The following is a 27,036-nucleotide window of genomic DNA, read 5'->3' as shown; positions in this document are numbered from 1 at the left end:
CACACTCGCCAAACCACATTCATATGTAACAGCAACCAGCAGACATACTGTACATGTGTTTAACATTAAGACAGGCTGAACTCATTCACAGGGTCATTATTAGCGCTTAAAAAGTAATACATACTTCAGCAGAACTGAATTAGAGCCAAAAACACAGCTTACTGAGACCAGATAAGTATACAAAAAAAAAAAAAAGCAGTAACCATTCAACATGCTTGTTGCTTTTGAGAGTCAAAAAACCTACAAATTATTTCCTTCTTTTTTAGTTTTGATAAGATTCCTTGATTTTAGTTATTTAACTGGTCCAATAAAAATATGCACCGTGTGGGAGATTTTACAGTTGAATAGTAAACATGTCAGGGCTTCATGGTCAGAAAATCATTTGTCACTTATTAAAAAGATCATGCTTGAGCACAAAAAAAAGCCTTCATGTTCAAATAAAAGTAACAGGGATGTAAACAGCTTTTGAAAAATTAAGCTTGTGTCCCAAAACCCACAAAGCAGAGTTTCACTTCTTTCCTTCAAATGTCAGAAAACAAAGCATTCTCACTCATCGCTGAAAAAAGCTGCAGAGAAAATAAAACTTAATGCAATGGAGAAAAATAGTCATCTAAAAAAATCCAAAAAAATGTAGAAACCATGTGTGGCTGATGCAGCGGCTCTGTTTTTTAAGTCCAACAGTTACGTCTCTTGAGTCTTTCGTCTCAATCTGATGCGTTTCTCCTGAAGTGGACAACAGAAATTAAACCGTTTATACAATAATTCAGGCCTGACTTCTTCACTGCACTATGAAGTTAATCAAAGTGGAACAATCAAAGTTATTCAAATTTTCAGAATGTTGTGGAGAGTTTAGGATTGATTTTCACTCACCCTCCCCCCCCATTTTGGGAATTTTAGTTGTTTTTTTTTTTTTGTTTGTTTCAGTTTATGAGGAAAGGCTTTGATTTCCCATGCATGAAGAGCAGTGAGGGAGTGTCTGTGTTATGAGGCACTAAGATGAATGGGATCTGCCACCACAGACTTGTGGAGTGGGTGCATAACGAATCGCCATACCTTCAAACACCTAATTTAAATAAAAGATAATGCAGACTAAAAAAGATGTGTTTGGAATTTTGTGGTCCACAAAACAGCTGAAAACATGCGCAATCCGTCCTTCAATATCCACAGGATTTCTGTCATTTCTCTAAGCTTTCAAAAGTCTCGCATCCAACTCATCTCCAGCTGAGGAAACTGACCTAACCATCTAGAGACTTGGTCATTTTACTACATTGCTTATGTTGAAAATCAGGTTTCAAATATTTTAAGGCAACTTCATCATCAGCATCACCTCGATGTCTTTGGTCATGGATGAACCTCCACAGCTTTTGTTGCAGGTATTTCCAAACTAGGCTCTACATTATATTTACAGTGAAGATAGGGGGGGGGGGGGGGGGGGGGGGGGGGCTGCCATCAACCTCGCTGCTCCTGCCAAAGGAAAGGCTTTTCACCAATTAAAGAGGAAATTCTCTGTGTGACTTTCAGATGTGTAAAGGCCAATGCTTGGTTCTCTTTTTTTTTTTTTTTTGGCCGTAGGGTGTGGATTCCCGGACTCACATGGACGTCACCAAGGAAAGGAAGCACTTTACTTCATTCAGAGGTCAGCTAGCAGGCAGTCAGAACAGTAGAGGGCATCCAATAAGGTCGTCTTGGTTCCCCTGAGTCACTGGACATAAGTTTTCCATTAATTGTGGTTTTGGGGAATGCAAATCGTGGAGGGGGGGGGGTGGGGGGGTGGGGGTGGGGGCAGGAAGAGCACTCAGAAGTTCTGTTGTCGTCTCTTCTTGGCGTCCATTGCATCCAGGATGGGCTGCCTTTTGGCGGTGTAGCGCTGCCTGAGCTCCTCAATCTCCCGCTCCATCATGGGATCTAAGGCACTCAGGCGCAACTGCAGCTCCTCGAAGTCCAGGTTCTTCAACTGAGAGGAAACACAGACAAACAACAGTTAGAAAGAATGAGTCACAACACTCAGAACTGCTTTTGTTTTGCTATTTTTACCACTATAAAAATTTCCGCAATGAATAACACTATTAATTGCAGCAGAGTCATGGAAGACACTCACAAAGTCAAAGTCTCCGTCCTGAGGCACCTTCCAGTTGTCAGGGAAGACGTTTTTGGACTGGATGTGGTAGCCTTGCTTCTCCTGTGGCTGGTTGTGGTTGTAGTTCTCCTGCTGCTGGGCTGCTTTGTTGTCTTGCTTGTCAAAGTAATCCATGAAGGCTGGACGTATCGGCTGCTGAGGGGTGGCGTGCCCTGTGGAGGAGGAAGAGTTTCAACTCTCAAAGAAAACAAAATAATTTCTTTGGATAAACTTTGTAATATTATAAAATTACACATGCTCACTTCTCATTGATCCCTGGTCTTCTTCCTCGTCTTCATCATCACTGTTGATGACCATGGTGCCCAGATCTGACTCAAGCATAGTGCTGCCGTGCTCAATCATAGTCTGCGCCCCATCGCTCATAGTGCTGGTGGCGCGCATGGTCCCGGCGCCCTCTGAGCCCGACTTCACCATTGTGTGAGAGTCCACCTCCGTCTCCTCCTCCTGGATGACAGAAGAAGAGGGTGAAGATGTGCAGCACAACACCTGATGTGTCTGTTAATAAATCAGCATACGCACCGAGTTGTCATCTTCCTCCTCCAGCTCTCTGCTGCTCCTGCTGCCTTTTGGCTTTCATCTCCATGGCCTCAGTTATCAGGTCTCTCAGGATCGTAACTGGCTTGGCCTGGCTGATGAATGGATGCTGGATATTCACAAGAGCAAAAAAAAAATAGTTATATGAACTATATTTTACATGCAAATGTATTTCCATATATCCACCCAGCACTGTGTGCTGTGCACTCTGATGTTTATTTCTGCATGAAAAAGACAAGAACAGCATTGACTTTATTTATAAAACTCTTGAGGGTATCCGGGAAAGACTCTTCGCTTCTCTATTTTATACGTGTGCTTTGATTGTTTTATTTGTATTGCACTGTTAGAGCTTGCTCTCAGTGTCCTCTCCTGTTCAAATACTGTAATAATAATAGTAATGTGCACATGTGATCATGAGGTCATCTTCCTCCCACCTGTAGGAGCTGCGTAGCTGTTGCTCTCTGCTCCGGGTTCTTCACCAAACACTTCTTGACAAAGTCTGTGAACTCGTCTGACCAGAGCTCCGGCTTTCTGAATGTTGGAGGAGGGTTGGTGGGGATCATAAAGATTGCCTGCAACAACACAGTTACAGGAAAAAGGCAGCTTAACAAAGAGGGAAAAAAGTGTGAGATTTTTGTTGTTTAGGTACTTCACACCCAGTTTAAGAAAGAACTGTTTCCACTCACTCTCATAGGATGGATGTCAGCATAGGGAGGTTTACCCTCTGCCATTTCTATGGAGGTGATGCCCAAGGACCAGATGTCAGCTACACAGTTGTAGCCGATCTCCTGAATGACCTCGGGTGCCATCCAGAATGGAGTACCAATCACAGTGTTTCTCTTTGCCATGGTATCCTACAGAGTGAGAATATAAGCTGGCATCACCATTAAGAACATTACCCCAGACTTTTAGTCTGGTGTATGACAGGACCAAGCATGAACTCTTCAGATACAAACAGTACCATGTTGGCAGACATTATTTCAGTTGGTTTAATAAAACTTCTTCAGCGTATTGCTGTTGACATGTGTTGTAATTTTACCGTTAGCTGTCCAGCAACTCCAAAATCTGCCAGTTTGGCGTGCCCCTCCGTGTTTAGAAGAATGTTTCCTGCCTTGATGTCCCGATGAATCTTCCTCATGAAGTGAAGGTATTCGAGACCCTTCAGCGTCGACTTCAGGATGGTCGCGATCTCATCTTCTGTCAGCTGAGAGATTGAGGGGAAAAAACAACAGAGGAATGGGAAAGATGACATGCAACATATTATTAACTGCTGCACCTATATTTAGTTTCAGTAGATTGCTGAGTTCAGATAAAGACGAGATCAACCTGGATAATTTTATTCCTAAAGCACAATTAAAACTTCAAACTGAATTAGCTTCTTGGTGTATACAAATCAAAACTTTAGCAACAATATTTTCTCTCTGATTCTTCTGCCTGCTGTTTTCAAAAGACAAAAACACACAAACTACTGAATTAACTAATTAAAAAGCTGTTGCTGACAGCAGGTCAAAGGCACTTTAAAGAAAAGCTGTAGTACAGATACAAACATTGTTGTAGCTCAGTGTAGACACCCACCGTCTTGTTGCGCAGTCTGATGATGTCAGAGACAGAGCCAGCGCCGCAGTACTCCATCACAATCCACAGGTCGGTGTTCTTGAAGTAGCTGCCGTAGTACTTCACCACATACGGGCTGGGAAGGAAATGCAACACGGAGTGGTTATGAAAGGAGAAGATAAAAAAGCTGCACAGGTTACAAGAGCTAATGCCATTCATCCTCCATCATTATCTCTGTATCTAAAGTGTCCTCTGGGGGGTTTCCTGGCTCAGAATGGAAGTTTGACAAGAGTGCAACAAAGCATGACCAATCTGCATATAGTTAAGGCTGTTATTAAATGGAAGCCTGTGAATTCCCCTGTTATGCTGGCCATTTGATAAACAAAAAATGTATTCTGAGCTTGATTAATATAAACCCCCTGGAAATGCCAATTTTTTTTTATTGGGGAAAAACCTTGTTTTGATGGGACAAAAGTGGAAGTATAGATAAAGGTGCACTGCTGTCCCACCTGTCACATTGCTGCATGATGGAGATCTCCTTGATGATTTCCTGCAGATCAGACTCCACAGGAACCTGCTTGATGGCCACCACCTGGCCAGACTCTTTATGAATGGCTTTAAACACGCTGCCATAGGAACTGAAAACACACAAAAACCTTAAAGTCACAGTATGGACACAGCATTTTTTTCCACAAGTAACAGCATTTAAAAAGAGAATTCTGCAACAGTCAGCTGTGAAAATGGAAGTTATGACTTCTTACCCTTCACCGAGTTTCTCAAGAACATCAAACACTTCCTCTGGCTGTTTCGTCAAACTATCTTCACTCAGTTTTTTCAGCTTACTGTAAAAAGTGAATAAGACAGCTTTAATCACAATCTAAAAGTAAAAAAAAAGGAACAATAAGTGGGTTAGACCAGTCAGAACAGGAGACTCAGCAACTTTTCAGTATCTAATAAATAGCATTCAAATAAATGAACAGAGTGGACAGTTGACTCTGGCCATAAATGTCCAACAAACTGGGACTGTCACCTGTTACAATTTCTATTTGTTGTGATTTAAAGATAATTTTAGGTTTGTGTATTAGTAAAAATACCACAACATGAGGTAATAAATCCCCAGAGATGAAAATCAGGACTGGCAGCGGTAAGTAATCATTTTACTCAGAGCAGATATTTTATTTTAGCCAGTTAAGTGATCAACAAAATCTTGTTGAAAGTGAAACTATCACCCAGCATGCAGAGTTCACAGTTTTTCTGACTTGACTAAAGGTGGCTATTTTTCCCCAAGCAGTGATACAAGCTTTAACACGAGCAGGCTGAACCACTGTTAGTCTGGTTCTACTGAATAAGTCATTTAATAAAATTATGCTGCATGAGTTCTAAAAGACCACAAGGAATTAATATGTTATGTCTACGTAGTTGTTAATTTTCACATTCCATCTATCCATTCCCTTCTGCTTATCCTGTTCAGGGCCGTGGGGGACTGGAGCTTACATAGGGTGAGAGGCAGGGTACACCCTGTACAGGTCGCCAGCCTGTTGCAGGGCTAACACAGAGAGACAGACAACCACTCACACATTCACACCTATGGGGAATTTAAGGTGACCAATTACCCTAACCCCAGTGCCTGCATGTCTTTGGACTGTGCGAAGAAAACCCTCGCAGACACGGGGAGAACATGCAAACTCCACACAGAGAGAGGCCCGGTCCAAGGTGGAATCGAACCCGGAACTTCTAGATGTTATTGTAGCTGTGAGGCAGTAGTGCTAACCTACTGCCTCACAGCTTTTATTACTTTATGAGGCTTTTTGTGGACTATCACTGAAAAAGCTCTTAGTGTGTGAACTTGGAAAGCCCCTCAGATCCTCCCGTTCTTCCCTGTCAGATATTCCACAAAGCAGAACAGAAACATTTAAACATTTAGTGCTCAAAGTTTTCAGTGAAGCTTTCCACTGTGAGAAGAGCTGGAAATGTTGTGCTGTTCCTTGAACCCAAAATAAAACCCCCTATTCAGTCTGGCTTTATTATTATTTATTATTGTCACTTTTTTGTTTAACTTTATTTGATCAACATTTATTTTGTCACCTCATTCTTTATTTTTATATTATCTATATTATAAAAATTACATTTAAGCTATTTTTACTTTGTATTTTTTAATTGCCTTTATTATATTACCCACACATTTCTAAAGCATTCATTTTATTTGTAAAGAATTTTTTTCTGATTTTGATAGATATTTATCTTGTCTTATTCTTTATTTTTTTTTAGAACTTTATTATTCCATTCTAATCATATTATTTAAAGTAATTTTAACATTTAATTGCTAGGTAGTATCTTTTATTATATTAACTATACAAATATTTTTTCTTGTCTGATTTGTTTGAAAAATACTGCATGAATAAAGCTTGACTGACTGATAACACTGGTTATATATGGAATATTTCATACCATATTCTATCAGCCTATATACTTAATAATCATAATCATTATTAATATTTCATCATATTTCACATGCTATAACAAACAAGTTGCCCAAATATGGTATAAATAAAATATTTTTTCATCTCATAATGCATATGTGTGATCTCACTACTTTAAAAATAGTACAGCAATCACACAAACCCTTCAGATCTGTGCCTGTGTGGTTAAAACGCGCTTCAGTAAAATGAACTCATGTCTTTGTTTTTTCTTTTTTGGCAGCAGAACCTGTGAACTTCTGAGCCACCACAGTAGAGACCAAGAAACTAATCAGTAATCAGTAACGTGTAATACTTGTTTGACTTCAGCTATTCCGCCAAAACTGACTTGTTGGCCTATAATCTGTCAAAACATACCTCGCATGAATAATATCGAGCCATTTTGAGCCAGAAAGAGCATTCCTGCCACAAGGTAGAAGATGCAATCAGTTTCTGGCCAACTCACGTTTATTTATCAAGATAAAAAAGTTTGACTTTCGAAATGTCTTTTTTCGAGCAAGATTTGGCCAAGAGGGCAGCAAAAAATTGCAACAAATAAGTGGCCAAAAAGGTCTGGATTGATTATAATGTGAAGTACAGAGTATGTCCAATAACGCAGACAGGTCATTTCTTTATTTTATAATAACCCCTTCGTAAATCCCGTTGACTACAGACTATTTGCAAATATAAGCAAAGATATTAGACCTAAAAAACACACAGAAACATCGGAAATCATTTCGTGTCAGGACACATGCGACTGAATTATGTTTAAAGTCCAAATTAAACCGCGGATCTAAATGCTCCCACAGAGCACCGGGAGCATAAAAAAGACCTATAAGCCAATCCGATTACAATGATCATACAGGGCTCAGGGAAGAAGGTCTGTGTATGAGAACTGATCTTTTTAGCCCTGAAACTGAACTGAAAGTTTGAGTAAAGGCTGGCAAAGCTGTTAGCTTAGCATCAGCTAACTGGGCGACATCCACCGCCTACGTTAGCTGTTCGGCTAGCTCGTTAATAGCATATTTTAGCGCAGTCGGAAGAACACAAACCTTTTGGGCGCAGACGGCTCCATGATGTACACCTTCAAAATCGAACAGAACACAGACAAACAGAAACTTGGGGCACTTTTGGGACCGACAGTCACGGTGAGAACATTGCCGAGCGAATCGTTGTTGTCAAAAACTAAAGCAGCGCCAGCTGAGGACTAGTCAGATGACAGGGTTAGGGCTTCACCACAGCGCCCCCCGTTGGGCGGAGTACAAACAAAACGGCTTAAGTTTCCTCCTTAGAAGCATAGAAACCGCCAAGAGTCTGAATCAAATGAACCACACAGGCTTATGGATGAAATTTAACTTCTTATATTTAGATTTTATTGGAGCTGTCGTGCAAAAAAGGGAACGTTTTCTCTCATTGACGGGCTTCCATTCAAAGGCTCCGCTCTCGGGATCGTCTGACCAATCACGAGCCACGTTGCTGTGAGGTGAACGACGGTTGTACGCATGTGCAGGCAGGAACCTTGCGGAGTATGAAAAGAGGTAAACAGCTAGCGTGTTAAAACGGTGAGATGCCTTATTCTTATCCTTCCATCCTGATTATTTATTTATTATTATTATGTTTATGCAGCGTTTTGAGATCATTTAAAGATATCTTGTGTTTGCTATAAATACCGGTTGCGTTTTTTTTAAAGCTGTTTCTGGCAGCACCATGCTGTTTCTGTTAGCATGATGTGAACAGTTACCTCTGTCTCTCTTTCTTTTAAAGAATCAGAAATGGATGCGCAGAAAGATCTACAGCCGCCCAAGCAGCAGCCTATGATCTACATATGCGGAGGTATAATACAGTTTTTACGTTAATAATACAGCCGCTGCTAATGCAAACAATACGACCTGACCTGCTCCAATGTGACTTATTCATCACTGCCATCACAGCTGCTTCCCTTTTGGAGGTTTTTCCTTACACGGCAGACACAGCATTAGCCCTTACATACTGTTCATATTCTGTGCATTCCTAGTAAGAATTCCCTCGTAATAAGCATCTACAGCAAGAACTACAGATAATTTTAGACTGCATAAATAGCCTATCTGACTCTGGAGCTTTAAAAAAAAAAAAAAAAAAAAAAGGCAACTGGACTTCTTTAAGTTTCTTGAAAGGGCTTATCTGACATTAATAAATGGAAGATTAATTCTTAATTAGTGGAGAAAAACACCTACTGTCACACAATGTCATGTCCTGTTTTACAAAAGACATGGAAATATAACATTAAAGGCTGTCCCCACTGCTGTATCATAAAAGGAATCCTCATAACTGCCATCTGTAATTAGAATTATGAGTTCACTACTAATTAACAAAACTTGCTCAGTGCAAACCAGTCCGGACATTCAAAGCTGTGGTACCTTGTGTGGGATTTCCATTCACTGAAATTACAGCTCTGGTTATAAGTTACCTCAGAAGGTTTTGTGTGTTAATGTTAATTTTTAAAAAAAAATATTATCTTGCATTGTGAGTATCTGTGCTTGCAGATAACAGATAATGTACATATGTACTTGCGTTTATATAATGCTTTTCTAGTCTTACTGGCTACTGACCAAGAGCTTTGAACTACAAGTCACACTATAACTATACATTCATGCAGCACTTTATTCTGTACACTTCAAGCGCTTTTATCTACCATGGCCAATTTAGAATCACCAATTAACCTGACTCTGGAAGTCAGAGGGCCTGGAGAAAACCCACTTCAGGTAGTCTGGAGTTGGTCAAACGTGAAAAGCCCCAGCCAGGTTTTGAACCAGGAAACTTCTTTGTGTGAGGCAGCAATGCTAACCACTTCACAAAGACCACTGTGGCACCCTATTTCGGATCTTTGTCTGAGTCATGGTACCCCCTGACCTCTGTATGACCTCTGTTTTTTCTGTGAACTGCTACTTTGTTTTACTTTTTCACTATTTGGAGATTCCTCCATGATCTCCAAATCGTCAACATGGCGCCCCCCCCGAGGTAGATGTGTTTGCTTGTTCCACTCGCAAATTAAACTTGAAATGATGGGAACACAGTCGGTTTGCAGTACAGTGTCAGTGCCACCCTTGACCTCTGTTACCACAGTCCCTTAAAAAATATGCACAGACGTGGTATGTACAGTTTAAAGATGACCTAAAACCAATGTTTTCCTTGATTTGACCACCACTGGTAGATCTCAAATCCATCTGAATAAGTACGAGTCAAATTTGACTCAGCACAGCCTCAATGTTCAATGTAGCACCTGTACAGCAGTATAAAATTTAAAATACCTTTGATTATTGTGTGTTTTGGGTCACTTTAGTAAAACAAATTTCAGGCTAAAAGGACATTTAGGGCATTTTGATGTCAAAACAAGTAAAATTTTATTTAATGCAAGGGTTAATAATGCAGTTTACCTGATTAACTTTAGAAAAAACTTAAGTATTCAAAAATGTCTTACTGGCTAAAATTTTTACTGTAATTATTCACTCAAGCTCTGCAAACATTGGTTACAAAAAGAACAGTTTACTCTCAAGTATTACATAAATAATAATAAAAAATACAGTAAAACAGTGGCAACATTTTTAATATTTAGAGTAACCATTAAAATCACGATTGGCATTTTGGCCTTTAACTTTTCTTTTTCTAGCACAGAGGACAGCAGCTCATCAGTGACAGCCGAGTTTGTGTTTGCTTGTCATGAATTTTATTTCCTTCGTGACAGTAAAACATGTTACCGGAGCCTCTGTTGTCTCCTGCAGGTTAAACTGGGCTCACAAAACACTTGCAGTGCTGATCAACTCAAGAGAAACCTATAAACATATTTAAAGACCACAAGCCTCAAGTCTGCATTTAGTCTTCTAATACGACTTGCAAACTCGCCATTCAAACACATCACGTGAACACATAGTGATCGAGTCCTCTAATATATGACTGCCCCCAGTTTTATTTGGGCTGACACAGTATCTTTAGAGTTTCTTTCAAACAACTCTGAACATAGTTTTCTGTTTATTTGACTTATGGCACCTACAGACTCAAATGATAGCATAGTGTGTAAAATTTACCAACACTCTGCTGACTTAATAACTGCGGAGCTCCAACCTCCTCTGTCAGTGACAGAGGCACAACAACTGTGTGCTTGGAGCACAGTGGTATGTAAACCAACTATTGTATAACTATATATTTACATTTTTGCTAGTATATAATTTAGTAGCAGACATGTAAATATAGCAGTTAAATTGCCTACCCAGTACGCTGAATAATTGTTGATAATATCCAGCTTTCTTTAATGTGTAAGTTGGCGCTAAAGTGTTACTGATTCAGATTTTATAAACTATTGAATGACTTTATGTACTATAAATATGCTACTTTCAACCACTTCCAACATTATTTCTGGTTTCTAATGAATAACTGTTCAATGAGTTATTCAAGCCCAGAGTTTGTACAGTGAAGTTTTTATTGTTGTTTTGTGCACACAGCTCTGCTCAAACTGGAATACATAACTCCACAATTTCTCTCTTCACTTGCAGAATGTCACACCGAGAATGAAATCAAAGCCCGCGATCCCATCCGATGCAGAGAGTGTGGCTACAGGATCATGTACAAGAAGAGAACAAAGAGATGTATCCTTTTTATCTTTGTGTGTATGAAGATGGCTTTTTAAAACATTAAAAATGACTCACATAAGTCTTTATGCTGAAGAATGGCCAGATATTTTGTGAATGCTGTTCAGTATAAATTGCATCATTTATGAGTTGGCTGCTATATTGTCTGTGGATTTCCTTGACTCTTTGATTTCAGTGGTTGTTTTTGATGCCAGATGAAGAAGAGGAGAGGAGCAGCTTTGATGCTGTTTACTGTTTGTAATGTGTGACTATGTAAATAAATAGACCTGGCTTCTGATTGCTGAACTAGTCATTTATTGTCAAAATAAGCACTAAAGCTGCTTGACAATTATGTTACAAGTTTTGTTTATTAAAAATAACTCTTTTAATTAGCTGTGACTGTGTTCCCATTTTTTCTTGCTGATGATTGCATTTAGTTGTTAGTGTCTCCATGACAGTCCAAAGATGTTCATTTAGTTGGTTTAAGTTAATTGGTGATTCTAAGTTGCCCGTGGGTGTGAATGGTTGTCTGTCTCTTGGTGTTAGCCCTGTGACAGACTGGGAACCTGTCTAGGGTGTACCCTGCCTCTCACCCTATGGCAGCTGGGCTAAGCAGAAGAAACTGGATGAATGGAACAAAGAACTACTTGTTCAGGTGTTAGGCTGTTCAGAAATTTGTGTTAACAATCATATGGAAACAACTAAATGCATTTAGGCAAGTAGACAAGGTTAAGATGATCTACTAAAGTTCAAACTGAGCATCAAAATGGGGAAGAAAGGTGATTTAAGCAACTTTGAATGTGGAATGGTTGTTGGTGCCAGACAGGCTGTCTGGGTGTTTCAGAAACTGCTGATCACTGGGATTTTCTCACACAACATAGGGTTTCTAGAGAATGGCCTGAAAAAGAGAAAATAACCAGTTCTCTGTTGATGTCAGAGGAGAATGGCTGGACTGGTTTGAGCTGACAGGAAGGCAACAGTAACTCAAATAACCACTTGTTAAAACCAAGTTATGCAGAAGAGCATCTCTGAATGCACATGTAGAACCTTGAAGCAGATGGGCTATAGCAGCAGAAGACCACACCAGGTGGCACTCCTGTCAGTTAATAACAGGAAACTGAGGCTAAAATTCACACAGACTCACCAAAACTGGACAACAGAAAAACAGAAACCATTGACGTTCAGATGGGACAGGACAGGACAATGTACCATGTCACAAAGCTCAGATCATCTCAAACTGGTTTCTTGAACAGCATAGTTAGTTCACTGTACTCAGATGGCCTCCACAGTCACCAGATCTCAGTCCAATAGAGCACCTTCAGGATATGATTGAATATCGTGGATGTGCAGCCAACAAATCTGCAGGAACTGTGTGATGTTGTCATGTCAATATGGACCAACATTTCTGAGGAATAGTTCCAGCACCTTGTTGAATCTTTTCTACGAAGAATTAAGGCAGTTCTGAAGGAAAAAGGGGTCCAAGCTAGCAAGGTGTACCTAATAAAATGTCCAGTAAGTGTATATTGATCTAAAATTGTAATATTTTATTTTTAACATCTTAATACCACCCCCCCCCCCCCCCCCCCCCCCCCCCCCCCCCCCCCCCCCCCCCCCCCCCCCCCCCCCCCCCCCCACCCCCCCCCCCCCCCCCCCCCCCCCCCCCCCCCCCCCCCCCCCCCCCCCCCCCCCCCCCCCCCCCCCCCTGAAAAAAAAGTAGTTTTAAGTTAGGTTAAATCTCAAATTGTCTGTATGGCAACTTTTTTAGTTTGGCTTAGTGCCAAAAAATTCAAACTGGCAAATTGTTTGGCTCCCTCTTCACAAAGGTACAAAATCCTCTTATCAGTACATCAATCTTACTGGATTAATTTGTACAGATGTTTAAAATCTGTGCCAGACTTTTTTTGGCTGACTGAAGATGCCAGGCAGGCAGAGGAGCCTCCAACAGGTCTTTGTTTTTTGTACACATTACACAAATACTGTAAGGACACAAGAAATAATAGATAATAAAAGCAAAAAAAAATATGTTTCATGATGAGTTATTTGAGGGTGCCGGCATTGTACCCGCTGGCTCACTTGCCATGATAGACCTTTTTCACAGCAGACATTTTGACAGTGAAATAGTAAATATTGGTGTGACTACTTTAAATAAAGAATTTGTATAGCCAGTGGTTTTGTGCAATTACATGTCAAAATGTTGACCAATAAAAAAGCCTAATGAGCTCTGCAGACAGCTGCTTCCAGCTAAGAGGCTGCTGTCTCTGATTAAAAAAAAAATAATTATATTGCAGTCTAGAGAACAACATCTTCTCATCTACATCTTATCAAGAAAGTAATTAGTTTGTTAAACTAGCCTTTAGGTGACAAACAGGACTGAATGCAGACAATTATTTTCAGTCTATAAAATGTAACTTCAGATAATTATTTTGTTCGTTCACTAACGAGCAGAATTGCAGCTCACTGCAATTCTAACAATAATTTGATCATTTCATCTTCCCACTGTGTCAAAATGTTACCTGTGAAATATTTCTCCTCTAATAATACAACATAAAATATTTTATAATCCAGTTTATAATCGTTTTGTTCTTGGTATATGACTCATTAAAGCACTGCCTTGGCTCTGTAGTCTGCATCAAAGTGTCTCGCATGTGTATCTGGCCGTGTGCTCTTTCAGGTTTCTGGCTGAAGTCCATATTTCCTTTGCTCTGAAGTCTAAACTGAGGCTCTCCCTTCAGAGCTGTCCTACTGCAGCACTGCATCGCTGTGGCACCCCCCCCCCCCCCCCCCCCCCGCTGACATCACATCTGACGCCTCGTGCTGGAGGTGTGTCCAGCAGAAATCCCCGTCCAGGCTCAGATGTAGCTGCATCTCTGAGAGAGGGAGAGGCAGGGAGGGAGGCAGAGTTTGAGCACACTGCAGAGGGAGTGCAGCTATGGGGAACGCACAGGAGAAACCTCCAGGCAGCGGAGGAGGGGCAGCAAAAGCGGATCAGGCCACAGCAGGGAGCGGGACGAGGAGCAGCCGGGGTGGAAACAGCGGGGAAAGCCTCACATAGCTCCAGAGAAGGGGGCGGTCAATGGCACTCAGAGAGAAAACAACCCTGCTGGCGGACAAGAGAAGAAGGACAGCCCTGCAATGGACAGAAGTTACCTGGATGCTCCTGCTGGGGCCCTGCCTCTTCACCTGGCCCGGCTCAAGAATGAAGGGAACCACCTTTTTAAACATGGACAGTTTGGAGACGCCTTGGAGAAGTACACCCAGGCCATTGAGGGATGTTCTGATGCAGGTGGGGGTGACATGAACAGTTTCTTTTCTCTTACACAGCAGATACACACATATGTTTATTGCAAAAAACAAAAAAACATCTGCACTTCATAAACTCAAGTATCATGCAACCTGAGACGAGCTTCACCTAACTACTATTTTCTTGATTAATTGATTAAACTATTTATAGTGGAATATAGACCCTTAAGAGTCCATAAATCCAAAACTAACACATTCAAAATGCTTAATGTGACTAAAATATGGCAACATATTAAAAGCAGCAACTATTGGAAGCTGGATTTATGCTCTGTTTGCTTAGAAAATTACAATGAGTTGACTTTCAGAATAGTTATTTTTTTGGTTTATTTTCATCAAAAATTCCTTGGAGTAGCTTTTCCAGCTCTGTGACTCAGTGTAGAGACACTAACAACAACAGATGGGTGCCACAGAGCCTGACAGAAAGCCTCTCGTAGCATCTGTGCGTTAGCCCTTGTAAGATTATCACATGCAAGTTGACTCAGTGTCATTTGGCTCCATAATCCACCATATCCCATGTCAGTTATGAATGCATTATACGCTGTTTCTTGAGTCGGCCTGCAGGATGAATACAGGTCACTTTACTTTTTTACCATGAAGCAGAGACATGAGGTGTCTCTGCACTGGTGATTTGTGATTGCAGTGGAGTGTTGGCACAAGATGAGTTGCTGTAGATAGAAGTCATGTGCTGATGCATGGGGCTTTTATGCGAGGCTGAATGTCACGCTGCACAGAGAGCCCTCAGCTAACTTTTACTCTTGTCGCTGGCAGGTGTGATGGCTTTTTTCTGCACTTCCACTGTAGCCAGATTATTAGACTTGACTAATCATAGACTTTAATTAGAAAGACAGCAAAAACATGTGTATGATGATTATGATGATGATGCACTCTGGGTTGTGGAAGCTGTACATAAGACTGATGCTCTGCTAGTGATTATGAAACTGCACTAGAGAGGAAAGGACAGGGTGGGAAATAACTCTATTGAGGGGACTCTTAATGCATCCTTTTATCCGTCTGCCTTTCACCCCTTCAGCGTTTCTGGACACTTGAAATTGAGCCACTTCTCTTGTCTTGATTTCTCTTCTCTATAATGTACGTTAGGCCACAAAGTCCAAACAGCTGCTGTGATCAAAGATGACATAAATGAATCTGGTCTTTCAGATATGTGATTATGGTTGTCCCCTTGCAGGCATTGATAGTCCAGAGGACCTGTGTATTCTCTACTCCAACAGAGCAGCCTGTTACCTGAAGGATGGAAACAGCACAGACTGCATACAGGACTGCAACAAGTACGTGACCAACGTCAGCTTTATTACAGGTTTAAATTTGCAGGTTTGAGGGAGCACTCCACAGATCTGACATCAGCAGTGTCAGATCATAGACTGTATTTAAAGATGGACATAGCCACTGAAATGACACCCTTTGGTTTGGTGTCATGACAGTAGCCATCTCTGGTTTCTGGATTTAGAGGTGACCATTCAGTCGGAGAGGGTGGAGTGATATGTTATCGGCTTGGTTATCTTGTCATTATTTGAGAGATAACTGGATTGAAAAGGCTCTGAAAAGCACAGAGTCGAGAGGTCCAGTTCAGTGACTTCACTTAGCTGAGCTGCCTCGAGGACAGCCAAGTCAAAGCAGTCATGCCCCTAATTATCCAAATGTTAAGCCTTAATACAGGGGTGAGCAATGAATTTTCCCAAGGGGTCAAAATTAGGGCCTAATTGGAACATCTACTTCTAAAGAGATAAAATTAATATTGAGCAGAACTGAGTTCAGCTTAGTGGTGTGGCCCTCCATAACAGTCCCAGTTTCTCCTGAGGCCCCTTGGGAAAATGATTTGCTGATCCCTGTCTTAATACATTTATGAATGGACAGATTAAAAAAAATACTCACCACTACACGCTTGTTTTGAAGAGGAAAATCAGCTGTAGAGACCAATTTTTTGTGTATGTTTTTGCTTTAAGTTGGGTATTTTAGCATGGGAGGCTGAGGACTAACTTGCTTTTTGTGGTCATAACTGAAGAAACTGAACAATTTTCTTCTAGGATAAAATTATTATTGAGCAGAATTTCTTGGCAAAACCATAGCTCGCCCCCTTACAGACACTAATGGTAAAACCTGGTGCCTCATTAACCACAATGCAACTCAACAGCCAGCATTCACTTTAGGGATTAAGTTGTGTTATTAATGGCCTCATGCAGAGATTAAGAGTGGGCTATAGAGAGATAACTTCTTAATAACTTATTGAAGAGGACTTTTTCTTTTGTCTCATAACTTAGACTCACTACACTGCTCAAAAAAAAAAAAATTAAAGGAACACTTTTTAGTCAGTGCATCACATTAAGTCAGTTAAACTTCTGGGATATTGATCTGGTCAGTTAAGTAGCAGAGGGGGTGTTAATCAGTTTCAGCTGCTTTGGTGTTAATGAAGTTAACAATAGATACATTAGAGGGGCAACAATGAGACAACCTTCAAAACAGGAATGGTTTTACAGGTGGAGTCCACTCACATTTTTTCTCTCCTCATCATTTCTGACAGTTTTTTTCACTAGTTTTGCACTTGGCTAGGGCCAGTGTCACTACTGGTAGCATGAGGCAATACCTGGACCCTACAAAGGTTGTACAGGTAGTCCAACTCCTCCAGGATGGCGCATCAATGCATGCCATTGCCAGAAGGTTTGCTGTGTTTCCACGCATAGTCTCGAGAGCGCAGAGAGGATTCCAGGAGAGCTGGACAGGGCCGTAGAAGGTCCTGAACCCATCAGCAGGACTGGTATCTGCTCCTTTGTGCAAGGAGGAACAGGATGAGCACTGCCAGAGCGCTGCAAAATGACCTCCAGAAGCCCACTGGTGTAAATGTCTATGACCACACAATCAGAAACAGATTTCGTGAGGGTGGCCCGAGGGTCTGACGGTGCAGATCTGGGAGGAGATCCCCCAGGACACCATTCATCGTCTCATTAGGAGCATGCAGCAACATTGTCAAGCATGCATACAAGCACATGGGGGCCATACAAACTACATAATATTTTAAGATGCTTTGAAATTTCAGCAAAATGTTCTGGCAGGCGGCACCATTTTTTCACTTTGATTTTCAGGATTCTTTGAACTTTGAATTCAGTCCTCTGTAGGTTGATAATTTTTATTTTCATCAAACGATGTGGCATCCTTTGGTTCCTAACACATTACCCAGATGTCCAGCATGATTTTTTTTTCTCCATTGAGATCTGATGTTTTCAAAGTGTTGCTTTAATATTTTTGAGTAGTGTATTGCAACAGACTCAAAAGACATATCTTAGATTAGTATATTTATTAGTTTATCTTAGCTCATCACTGCATTACTTACCTGTAAAAAAAAAAAAAAATTACACCATAGTTGGTTTTGCAGGTAATTAGTTCAGGCCACCTTTTCCCACAGGTTTATGTGTGCGTTTTATTTGGTTTAACTGTAACTTGGCCTTTATGATTCTATAAACTCACATTCCCCCAATCATACAGTGCTTTTATTAATGTCTAAGCATTTAAAACATTTGCACACACTCACATAGGTACATTGGGGACAACTCAGGGTTTAATATTTTGCCCAAGGATGCTTTGATATGTGGACTGGAGGAGTCAGAGATCGATCCACTGACCTTACGATAAGTAGATGACTGGCTCTACCACCCGAGCCACATTCGCCCTCAGTATTGATGTCATTTCAGTCCTGGACAAACAGCATGTGGGCTGTGTTTTTATTCAAACTCATTATTATTATCATGAAAATTACACTGATTGTAACTGTGTGTTTGATCTGTAATTATTTTAAAGTGGAACACAACACACAGGGGATTAAATCTAGGTCATCCATAGTGATGCAGTTTTGGATGCAACAACTCCCTGTGTTTTGTTTCTTTGTTCAAAAGTTTGCAGCAGTGTATCAGTCAGATACCCACTCATATGTTTAGATCCTCTGCCTCTCTCTGATCCTCTTAGGGCTTTGGAGCTGCAGCCCTACTCCTTGAAGCCCCTGTTGCGTAGAGCTATGGCCTATGAGTCACTGGAGCGCTACAGAAAGGCCTACGTGGATTATAAGACCGTCCTGCAGATAGACACCGGGGTACAGGCAGCTCATGACAGCGTCCACAGGTCAGCTGAACACAAAAGCCAAACACGGGAAACTTCAGCCACTTCATGTGCCGCTATATGGTTAGAAAGGTTTTACATATGTGTCATCCAGGCTGAAGAGTATGCATAATACTAAGTTTTGCTTTTGATATTAAAGTAAAGCTCCCTTTGTAAACTCTGTAGCGAGCCATGCATAAGTCTTGCTAATGTAAAACACTTTGTGTTCCTAGTTTCACTCTCCTTGTCCTCTGACAGGCTCACAAAGATGCTGATTGAGCAGGATGGGCCCGAGTGGAGACAGAAGCTTCCAGAGATTCCTGTTGTCCCTCTGTCTGTGCAGCAGCAACACAGAGAGAAACCAATCAGCATCGAGCAGGCCCAGGCCCGAGCCGCCAGAGCAGCACAAGAGGAAGGTGAGTAGCATCACTTACTGTTAGTTTAAGTGCTTAAATGGCTTCTGTGATGAACACATTTGATGGGTACAAAGCTAGTTTTTGGCCCTTTGAAAGTATTTTATTAAGAAGCCTATCAAAAAAGCTGGCAATATATAAATATTTTTTTCACTAAAGAGAGTTCGTTGGGTGATCACATTCATAGGCATTTTAAAAAGAAATTATTTAATAATTGGATAGTAAAGCAGCAGCAGAAGCCAATGAGCAGAATCAGTGTGCAAATGCTGAGCAGTGGTGAAGATGCTCATGCTGAGACACAGTCTGTTTGTGTGTGTGTGTGTGTGTGTGTGTGTGTGTGTGTGTGTGTGTGTGTGTGTGTGTGTGTGTGTGTGTGTGTGTGTGTGCGCGTGTGTGCATGTGTGTGTCTGGGTGTACTATCAATAATGCAAAGTAAAGGCGATCCACATAGACTATAGTGCTGCTGTAATGGAACAATCCAGGTCAGGTTTCCTCTGTGCTCTTACTGCTCACAAAGACCAGAAGACTCCAAATGTGCCATAAATGCAAATATATGTAAATAGATTTGGAGTAGTATATGGCCATAAAACATACACCTACACAAACAGATAAATCTGTTTATTTGCATTCATTTCATAAAAATTCCAAACACAGGATTTAGATCTAACACATGTAAAGAAAGCGCTTTACAGATAAACAGTTAATGAGTATGAAGACAGAACAGCGCTAAAGTCAGAAAAGCTGCTGCTGCTGTTTCCAGGGAAACAAACAGGAAGTGGTTGAACTTGTTAGTTTTTTAATGCAACATATCTATTGCTTAAATTTGTCACAAAAAATATGAAACCGACTATTAATCAGTACCTTTTACAATAATACCAAAAGGACTTTTTTTTCTGCCTTACTGAGGATGGATTCAGTGAATCAAGTCAAAATCTACTTGAGCTTTAAGCGAGTTACACACAACCATTATAAGATTACCAAAGAGGTACATTTCTTACATTTTATCTCTTATATTTTCCTGTTTGAAGTCTTAATGTAGACCTATTATATTCATTTCCTGCTCCATATTTATATTGCCAGACTTCATTTATAATCGTATGCTGGATCAGTATGCAGCCATTTAGGTTTGGTCTGATTGGCTGCACCTTAAAAACAGAAGGTTTTAACAGCAGGGCCTTCTGTGCTCACAGCCAGAGCTGTGTGCCTGACATGATCACATCAGGGATATCTATTCTTATTGACTCATCCAAAAAAAAATTATCTTAAACTGAGCATTTAGATTCATTTGAAGCAGTTACTATTACATATGCCGACCTTATGATCTGAAATTTTGGTCATGTTTAAAATGAGCATGCACCATTCTAACAGAATATGTATGATAGAGAAGAGGCATAGACATAAAAGGTGCTCTTTAGCAATCACATAAATGCTTTTTTATGTTCATATGATATATTTCCCAATTCAATTACATTTTGAAATACGAACAAGTTACTCTGACACTTTAAAGCAATCACAGAAACAATATTGGGGTGACACGGTCACCTCGCAACAAGAAGGTCCTGGGTTCAAATCCAGTCTGGGGCCTTCCTGTGTGGAGTTTGCATGTTCTCCCCATGTTTGCATGGGTTCTCTCCGGGTACTCCGGCTTCCTCCCACAGTCCACACACATGCATGTTAGGTTAATCTGTGATTCTAAATTGACTGTGTGAATGTCTCTATGTGTTAGCTCTGCGACAGATTGGCGACCTGCCCATGGTGTACCCTGCCTTTTGTCTTGTGACAGTGGCACAGGCTCCAGCGACCCCCCATGACCCTGAATTAGAAATGCAGAAGAAAATGGTCTCCTTTATCACTTTACATAAACTCATCATGGGCATGAATGCCATGGTAATTTAGGACTTTTAGGGATTTATTTGAACTGTTTTTTTTACAGGGTGGATTGATTGTAAAGTGTACAAGTTCAGACTTCTGTTGTTTGAACTGATGATTAAAGAATTGGGCGCACAAGTGTGAATTTATTTTGGATTTTGGATTTTCTTTAATCCACGCAGACACAGACCCGGCTTTAGCCCACAAATTTTCAATAGGGCTTAGGTCGCTGTTTTGTTGCCACATCCTCATGTTCCAAAACACAGGAAGTAAAACTGCAAACACACAACACAAAACAGCATTAAACTGTGTTCCTTAATAAAAGAGTTAAAATGAATTTAAATTATGATAATTATAATTATATCCCCTAAAACAACTAATGTGCCTTTAATTGCCACAACACACATTAAATGAGCATTGCATTTATTAGTTGAGCTAGTGTTTATGGCGATGATTAAAGCTATTGCTCTCCAGGCATTTGCAAACACAGCTGTGTTACACCCCAGAGGAAATTACATATTTATTGATACTAGGATTGAAAAGAATTAAACACAACCTCTGCAGCAAGTGAACATAAAAGAATAAGCCTTTATTAAAATATGCTGCTTTTTAAGCCGCCACAAAATATGCAGTTTGCACAAACTTTGTGTTATTATTCCCCCACAGCCCCCAGAAACAGCCTAACCTGCTGCTATGTTTTAGCAGCGGTGCCACCATGTCTGTTTTGTGTTATTGTTAATGTTATTAGAATGTATCTGTCAAATTATCTCCTCACAGCTTGAGTCCCAGCTTGTATCACCTTCAGAGGTGATTGATCTCAAATACTCATGCTCTCCTTATCCGTTTAGTTTCCCAGCAACAGAGCAGCTCTGACACAGAAAGTCAGAGTGAGTGGCGTGTAGTGTCGACAGACGTCTCAACTAGAGGAAAAAGAACCTTTCAGCACTGAGCTGATTCAGAAATTATGTAGGCTTTTCACTTTATGTGTTCTTTATTCTGATTTGGTTCGATTTAAAACGGTTTCAAAAACTGATTCAGGCTTTTTAATTCAGCAACTTCATAGTGCACAGAGCTGATTGGGTTTGAATGCTTTGTTAAGTTACTCTATATGAACATACACTTATTGAACACTGTGTGAATTGTAGCCTCAGTTTCCTGTTCTTAGCTGACAGGAGTAACACCTGGTGTGACCTTCTGCTGCTGTAGCCCATCCGCTTCAAGGGTCCAAATGTTGTGCATTCAGAGATGCTCTTCTGCATAACTTGGTTGTAACGAATGGTTGTTTGATTTCAAGTCTGACCATTCTCCTCTGACCTTTGACATTAGCAAGGCATTTTTGCAAAGAGAACAGACGCTCACTGGATATTTTCTCTTTCTTGGGCCATTCTCTGTAAACCCTAAAGATGGTTGTGTGGGAAAATCCCAGTAGTTTCTAAAATGCTCAGACCAGCCCATATGGCACCAAAAACCATGCCACTTCTCCCCAATTCTGATGCTTGACTTCAGCATGTCATCCTGACCATGTCTGTATGCCTAAATCCACTGAGCTGCTGCCATCTGACTGGCTGATTAGATATTTATGTTAACAAGTAGCTGAAAATGTATACCTAATGAAGTGGCCAGTGAGTGTGTATTACCTTTAAGGCCTGCAGAGCCAGGCTTTGTCAGAGTTGGCATCAGTAACTGTGTCATTTGATGATTGCAAATATTATCTCTTTATGTACCCGTGAGTCTACAGACACAGAAAGTTTAAGTGCCTCTGTGCGTGCATTTCGAACAGCTCATTAGCTTTAGTGGCTTTCTCAGCACAGCAGATAGCTAACTAAGGAAGAGTTGACTCATCCCCATTGGTCCATTAAGACTGCTGCTGACAGGCTGCATTTATTAAGGCCTGAAACTGTGTGAAGAAATGATAGCAGTCTTCTTGAAAGACAGACCAATCAGTACAGTCTGCCCCAAATGTGTCTAACAAATCAATAACTTGTACTGAAGAAAATGAACTCTTCATGTAGTCTGGCTTCATATTGCACTTTGTTTTGGTCAGTCATATGAAGGGTTTTTTATTTTTTTTCAGTTCCAAAATAATATTTTTCTGTCAACAGCCAGAAGAAAAGAAGCCCGCTTCACTTTACTTAAACAGGAAGGCAACAGTCTGGTCAAGAAAGGCCTCTTCCAGGACGCTCTGGAGAAGTACAGTGAATGCCTCACCATAAAAGCTGATGAATGTACACTCTACACAAACAGGTAAGAATGAAACAACCCAAACACATACTAGGATTGTTTGGTCTTTGCAACACCTGAATTAATGTATAAACTTACTGACTTTGTCCACTAACTGAAAAGCAGGTGGTTTGATTCTCAGCTCCTGCAGTCTGTGTGCTGAACCCTTAAAAATAACATCGGACTGATGCTGCACCACATGACCGAAACAACAGAATAGGCTACAAATATCTATCATCCATCCATAGCACCCATTCTCCTCCCTTTACCCTGTTCAGGGTCGCTGGAGCCTATCCCAGCTGTTATATGGCAAGAGGGAGGGTACACCCTGTACAGGTCACAGGGCTAACACAGACAACCATTCAAACTCATGGGCAATTCAGAATCACCAATTACCCTACTCACTAACACCATGTGTGTGGACTGTGGGAGCAAACCAGAGTACCTGGAGAAAACCCACACAAACACAGGGCCAAGGTGGATTTGAACCCAGGCCTTCTAGCTGTGAGGCAACAGTGCTAACCACCACGCCGCCCTTCAGTAGAAACAGTGCTAACTTCTCTCTTCTTGCCAGAAAGGTCTAAATGAACGTCATTCTTCACCTTCATCCCCCAGCTGATCCTCACCGTCACTTTTCCCAGCCAAATTTTAATATAGAAGCAGCCCAAAATTTAAAGTTTTCATTACATTGCATGTTTTGATCTTAGTTTGTCTGTGTAGAAAAGAGGGTTCCTCCTCTCACAGATGCACGGACTGACCCAGAGCTCAGAGCTATTTACAGGTAGACAGTAGAGGGCACCATATGACCACCTGGCATGTCAAATCCAGTCAGTTGTCTCTGTTATCACTGTATATAAAGCCATATAAAAAGCATATCATATATATTTGCAGGTAAGTTCAGATGTAACATTATGTTGCAAACATGAAAACCTGAACTGATGGACACATGTATGTTTGGTTGCTGTAGATGTTGGGGAAAGGGCCACCATCTGTTGGATGATTTCAAATCTTCTACAACGTGCATGACTGAAGATTTTTCATTTGTATTAGAAATAGCATGGAGTAATCTAAACTCAATAACTTAATAAGAGAACATGTGTAGCCTGGTTGTCATCCTCATCATCACTGATAATGACTGTCTGAACCCTTTGCTTCTCCTCCAGGTCCATCTGTCTCCTGAAGCTGAATCGCTTCGAAGAGGCCAAGCAAGACTGCGACTTGGCACTGCAGCTGGAGCCGAACAACAAGAAAGCCTTCTACAGACGAGCCCTGGCTTTTAAAGGTTTACAGGTGCCGACACGCCCTGCCATAAACTTTTAAAGCTTCTTTGTCATTTTAAGATAATCTATTGGATTCTACTCAACACCTAATTTCTGTGTGTGAATGATTACACCCTAGGACTACCTTTCAGCCAGCAGTGACCTCCAGGAAGTCCTCCGACTGGACCCCAACGTCCGGGAGGCCGAGCAGGAGCTTGAGGTAGTGACAGGCTTGCTGAGACAGAGCTTGATGGACAACACCGTGCACACACCAAGGGTAAAACAAGTTCTTTGCATCACCTTCACCCCACAAATACTAGATTTGATTTTCATTTTGGTTATCATTATGCAGAATGAGGTTATAAAACCATACTCCTTTATGCAAGAAGTAGAGGTAGTGAAGGTGGATGAGATTAAATACCCGGGGTCAACCATCCAAAGCAACAGACAGTGTGAAGAAGAGAGTGCAGGCATGGTTGAGTGGGTGGAGATGAGGGATACACTGGACAGAGGATGTTGAATATGGAGCTGCCAGGGAGCAGGAAAATAAGAAGACCACAGAGAAGATTCATGATGTAGTGAAGGAGGACATGCAGACGGTTGGTGTAACAGAAGAGGATGCTTGAGATAGGGTTAGATGGAAGCAGATGATCCGCTGTGGCAACCCCTAAAAGGAGCTGCCAAAAGAAGAAGAGTTCCTTTATGCTACTAACTAAATTAATGAATAAATCATTTAAAAACCAATTAAATCATTAAAATAAAACTCTTTTTGTTATTGAGCATGGAGGATGAATTTGGCAGTCTCAAAGCCTGAAGAAATAAACTGTTCTCCTGGTATGGCAGTGGATGCTTCTGTAACCAGCAGAACCGTACTCCATATCCGTACTCCATATCGCTCGCTGACGCTCAGTAAACAGGTACTGGTGATATTCTGAGAAGCTTTAATCACCTGTTGACAAGCTTCCTAGTCTGGACACATGCCATACTGGTTTGTGATATTTCCCATTAGCCAGCAGCATGGCTTCACCACTGGCTGTGATCTCAAATTTCTTCAGCTAAGGTTTCAAGTATGTTACAGATTATTAAAACAAACAAAACCACAAAGATGAAGCTAACTTTTGATAATTTCCTGCAGGTTTGATGGCTCCTGCTGCTACACATGTGGAGAGGGATGTGGACATTTACTGTACTGCTGCAGGACTTTTAAAGCAATCAGCTACAATAAGTAGGAAGTGTAAAAATGAAAATGACTATTTTTAAACTCCTGGGACGAGCACAGTGGACAGCCAGCTTTTCAGCTCTGCATCATCTGCAATGTGTGCAAACCACATGTAACTCCTGAGTACACAAGCTTACATAACGGGAAGCTTTATTTAAAGAGGCTAATGTCAAGGTACTTGGTCACCTGCTTGCACTATAAATCATTCACATTGTGATGTAATTATACTTCCATGTAACAGGCTGCAGAGCACTCTTATTTGTTAAGAGTGTTAAGGGGAAAGAGTGCATATCGAGCGTGCCTTACTGAGATTAAAGGTTTTCGTTTGATTGCTTTTTTTAAAAAAAATTGATTTGAAAGAAATGCATTCGTAGTGCAGGTAGTGTGTGTGTGGCACAGCAAGATCTAAAAGGGTCAAACTTCCAAGGTTTCAGTTATGTTGTTACAAAGCATTTCTCATTGTTTACATGTACTGTGATAAGAGCTGCTACTAATTCCAAAACAAGCCAACAACATAATATATCCCATCATCACTTTTAGTGTTGGGAATTGCTTTAAAAGGCTCTAAAATTAATTTCAGCTTTACCAGTTATATTATTAAAAAAAAAGAATCTGAGGTCAGCGCTTAAAGTGAAGCTGTTATGCTTTTTTTAAAATTTCCTGTCTGATAAATGCTGTCACAATGGTGGAATTTCATATTAAAAGTGGGCACTGTTTCAAAAAAAAAAACTAGGTCATCTTTTACAAAGTTCAGACTGCCCTAAATACTTGGCTTCCACCATTTCTTTTTAGCACTAGTGCTGAGCTGACATCAGCTCAGAACACTTTTCCTTATATGGTCATCTCAGCTCTAGCAGTGCCTGAAGCAAGGAGGCGGAGCGAACAAACACTGGGTTCTGTTTGGAAGCCAGGCGAGAGGCAGCCAATCAGAAGAACATGGGCTTATAATTTTTTGGGGGGGGGGGGGGGCTTAAAAAGACAGCAACTAAACTTGAGGGGCTGCATTAAAGACCAGGGCCAGTCAGATATTTAGCAATTACTTACCTGCAAATCAAACAGTGCTGGTCTAGTGGAGTCCTAGAATTAAAATACGGAGTTGGAAATGAGCGTAATAGGTCCCTTTTAAGCCACTGGTTTTAGATAAATATTGTCCTGCTGAAGTTAATGTTACAGTTTACACAATCATGCACTGTACATCTTGCTGTAGCTCAGTCATTAATGTAACATTAAGACTTCTGTGTCTTTTTGATGGATAAGTATGTAGTACTTAAAAGAAAGCCAATGTCCAGATCTCTATGCTCTTCCTGCCCCAATAAGGCTCTCATTAAACACCCAAACATATTTGGTATCAAAAAACTGTCATAATACATGAA

The 27,036-nt window shown here is 40.8% G+C and overlaps 3 protein-coding genes across 3 annotated transcripts; 2 read left to right on the top strand and 1 right to left on the bottom strand.

Annotated features, from left to right (window-relative positions):
• Positions 1-1,432: 1,432 nt before the first annotated feature.
• On the bottom strand, positions 1,433-8,020 carry stk3 (serine/threonine kinase 3 (STE20 homolog, yeast)). The gene is given in 12 exon segments (XM_030740866.1): positions 1,433-1,954; positions 2,099-2,289; positions 2,380-2,581; positions 2,657-2,687; positions 2,689-2,780; positions 3,106-3,243; positions 3,358-3,525; positions 3,711-3,875; positions 4,247-4,361; positions 4,735-4,863; positions 4,987-5,067; positions 7,734-8,020. Coding segments are annotated over 12 exon segments (1,494 nt in total). The 5' UTR covers positions 7,757-8,020; the 3' UTR covers positions 1,433-1,795.
• A 133-nt stretch (positions 8,021-8,153) lies between these two features.
• On the top strand, positions 8,154-11,674 carry polr2k (RNA polymerase II, I and III subunit K). The gene is made up of 4 exons (XM_030740867.1): positions 8,154-8,243; positions 8,446-8,514; positions 11,208-11,300; positions 11,479-11,674. Exons 2-4 carry the CDS (start codon positions 8,454-8,456, stop codon positions 11,499-11,501), a joined length of 177 nt encoding a protein of 58 aa, XP_030596727.1. The 5' UTR covers positions 8,154-8,243; positions 8,446-8,453; the 3' UTR covers positions 11,502-11,674.
• A 2,507-nt stretch (positions 11,675-14,181) lies between these two features.
• On the top strand, positions 14,182-26,719 carry spag1a (sperm associated antigen 1a). Its single transcript, XM_030741305.1, is given in 9 exon segments — positions 14,182-14,323; positions 14,326-14,565; positions 15,769-15,868; positions 18,555-18,707; positions 18,942-19,099; positions 23,068-23,209; positions 24,349-24,475; positions 24,584-24,721; positions 25,580-26,719. Coding segments are annotated over 9 exon segments (1,176 nt in total). The 5' UTR covers positions 14,182-14,211; the 3' UTR covers positions 25,586-26,719.
• Positions 26,720-27,036: the final 317 nt, after the last annotated feature.

Source organism: Archocentrus centrarchus, chromosome 11 (assembly GCF_007364275.1).
Source record: "Archocentrus centrarchus isolate MPI-CPG fArcCen1 chromosome 11, fArcCen1, whole genome shotgun sequence".
In the NCBI taxonomy this organism is placed as follows: domain Eukaryota; kingdom Metazoa; phylum Chordata; class Actinopteri; order Cichliformes; family Cichlidae; genus Archocentrus; species Archocentrus centrarchus.
This window is presented reverse-complemented; position numbering and strand designations above follow the sequence as displayed.

Bases quoted from the DNA above. Each gene is read 5' to 3' on its own strand.
- polr2k (XM_030740867.1), top strand. From the start codon at position 8,454: ATGGATGCGCAGAAAGATCTACAGCCGCCCAAGCAGCAGCCTATGATC. The intron at 8,515-11,207 runs GTATAATACAGT...CTTCACTTGCAG, and splicing joins TATGATCTACATATGCGGAG to AATGTCACACCGAGAATGAA. The intron at 11,301-11,478 runs GTATCCTTTTTA...CTTTGATTTCAG, and splicing joins CAAGAAGAGAACAAAGAGAT to TGGTTGTTTTTGATGCCAGA.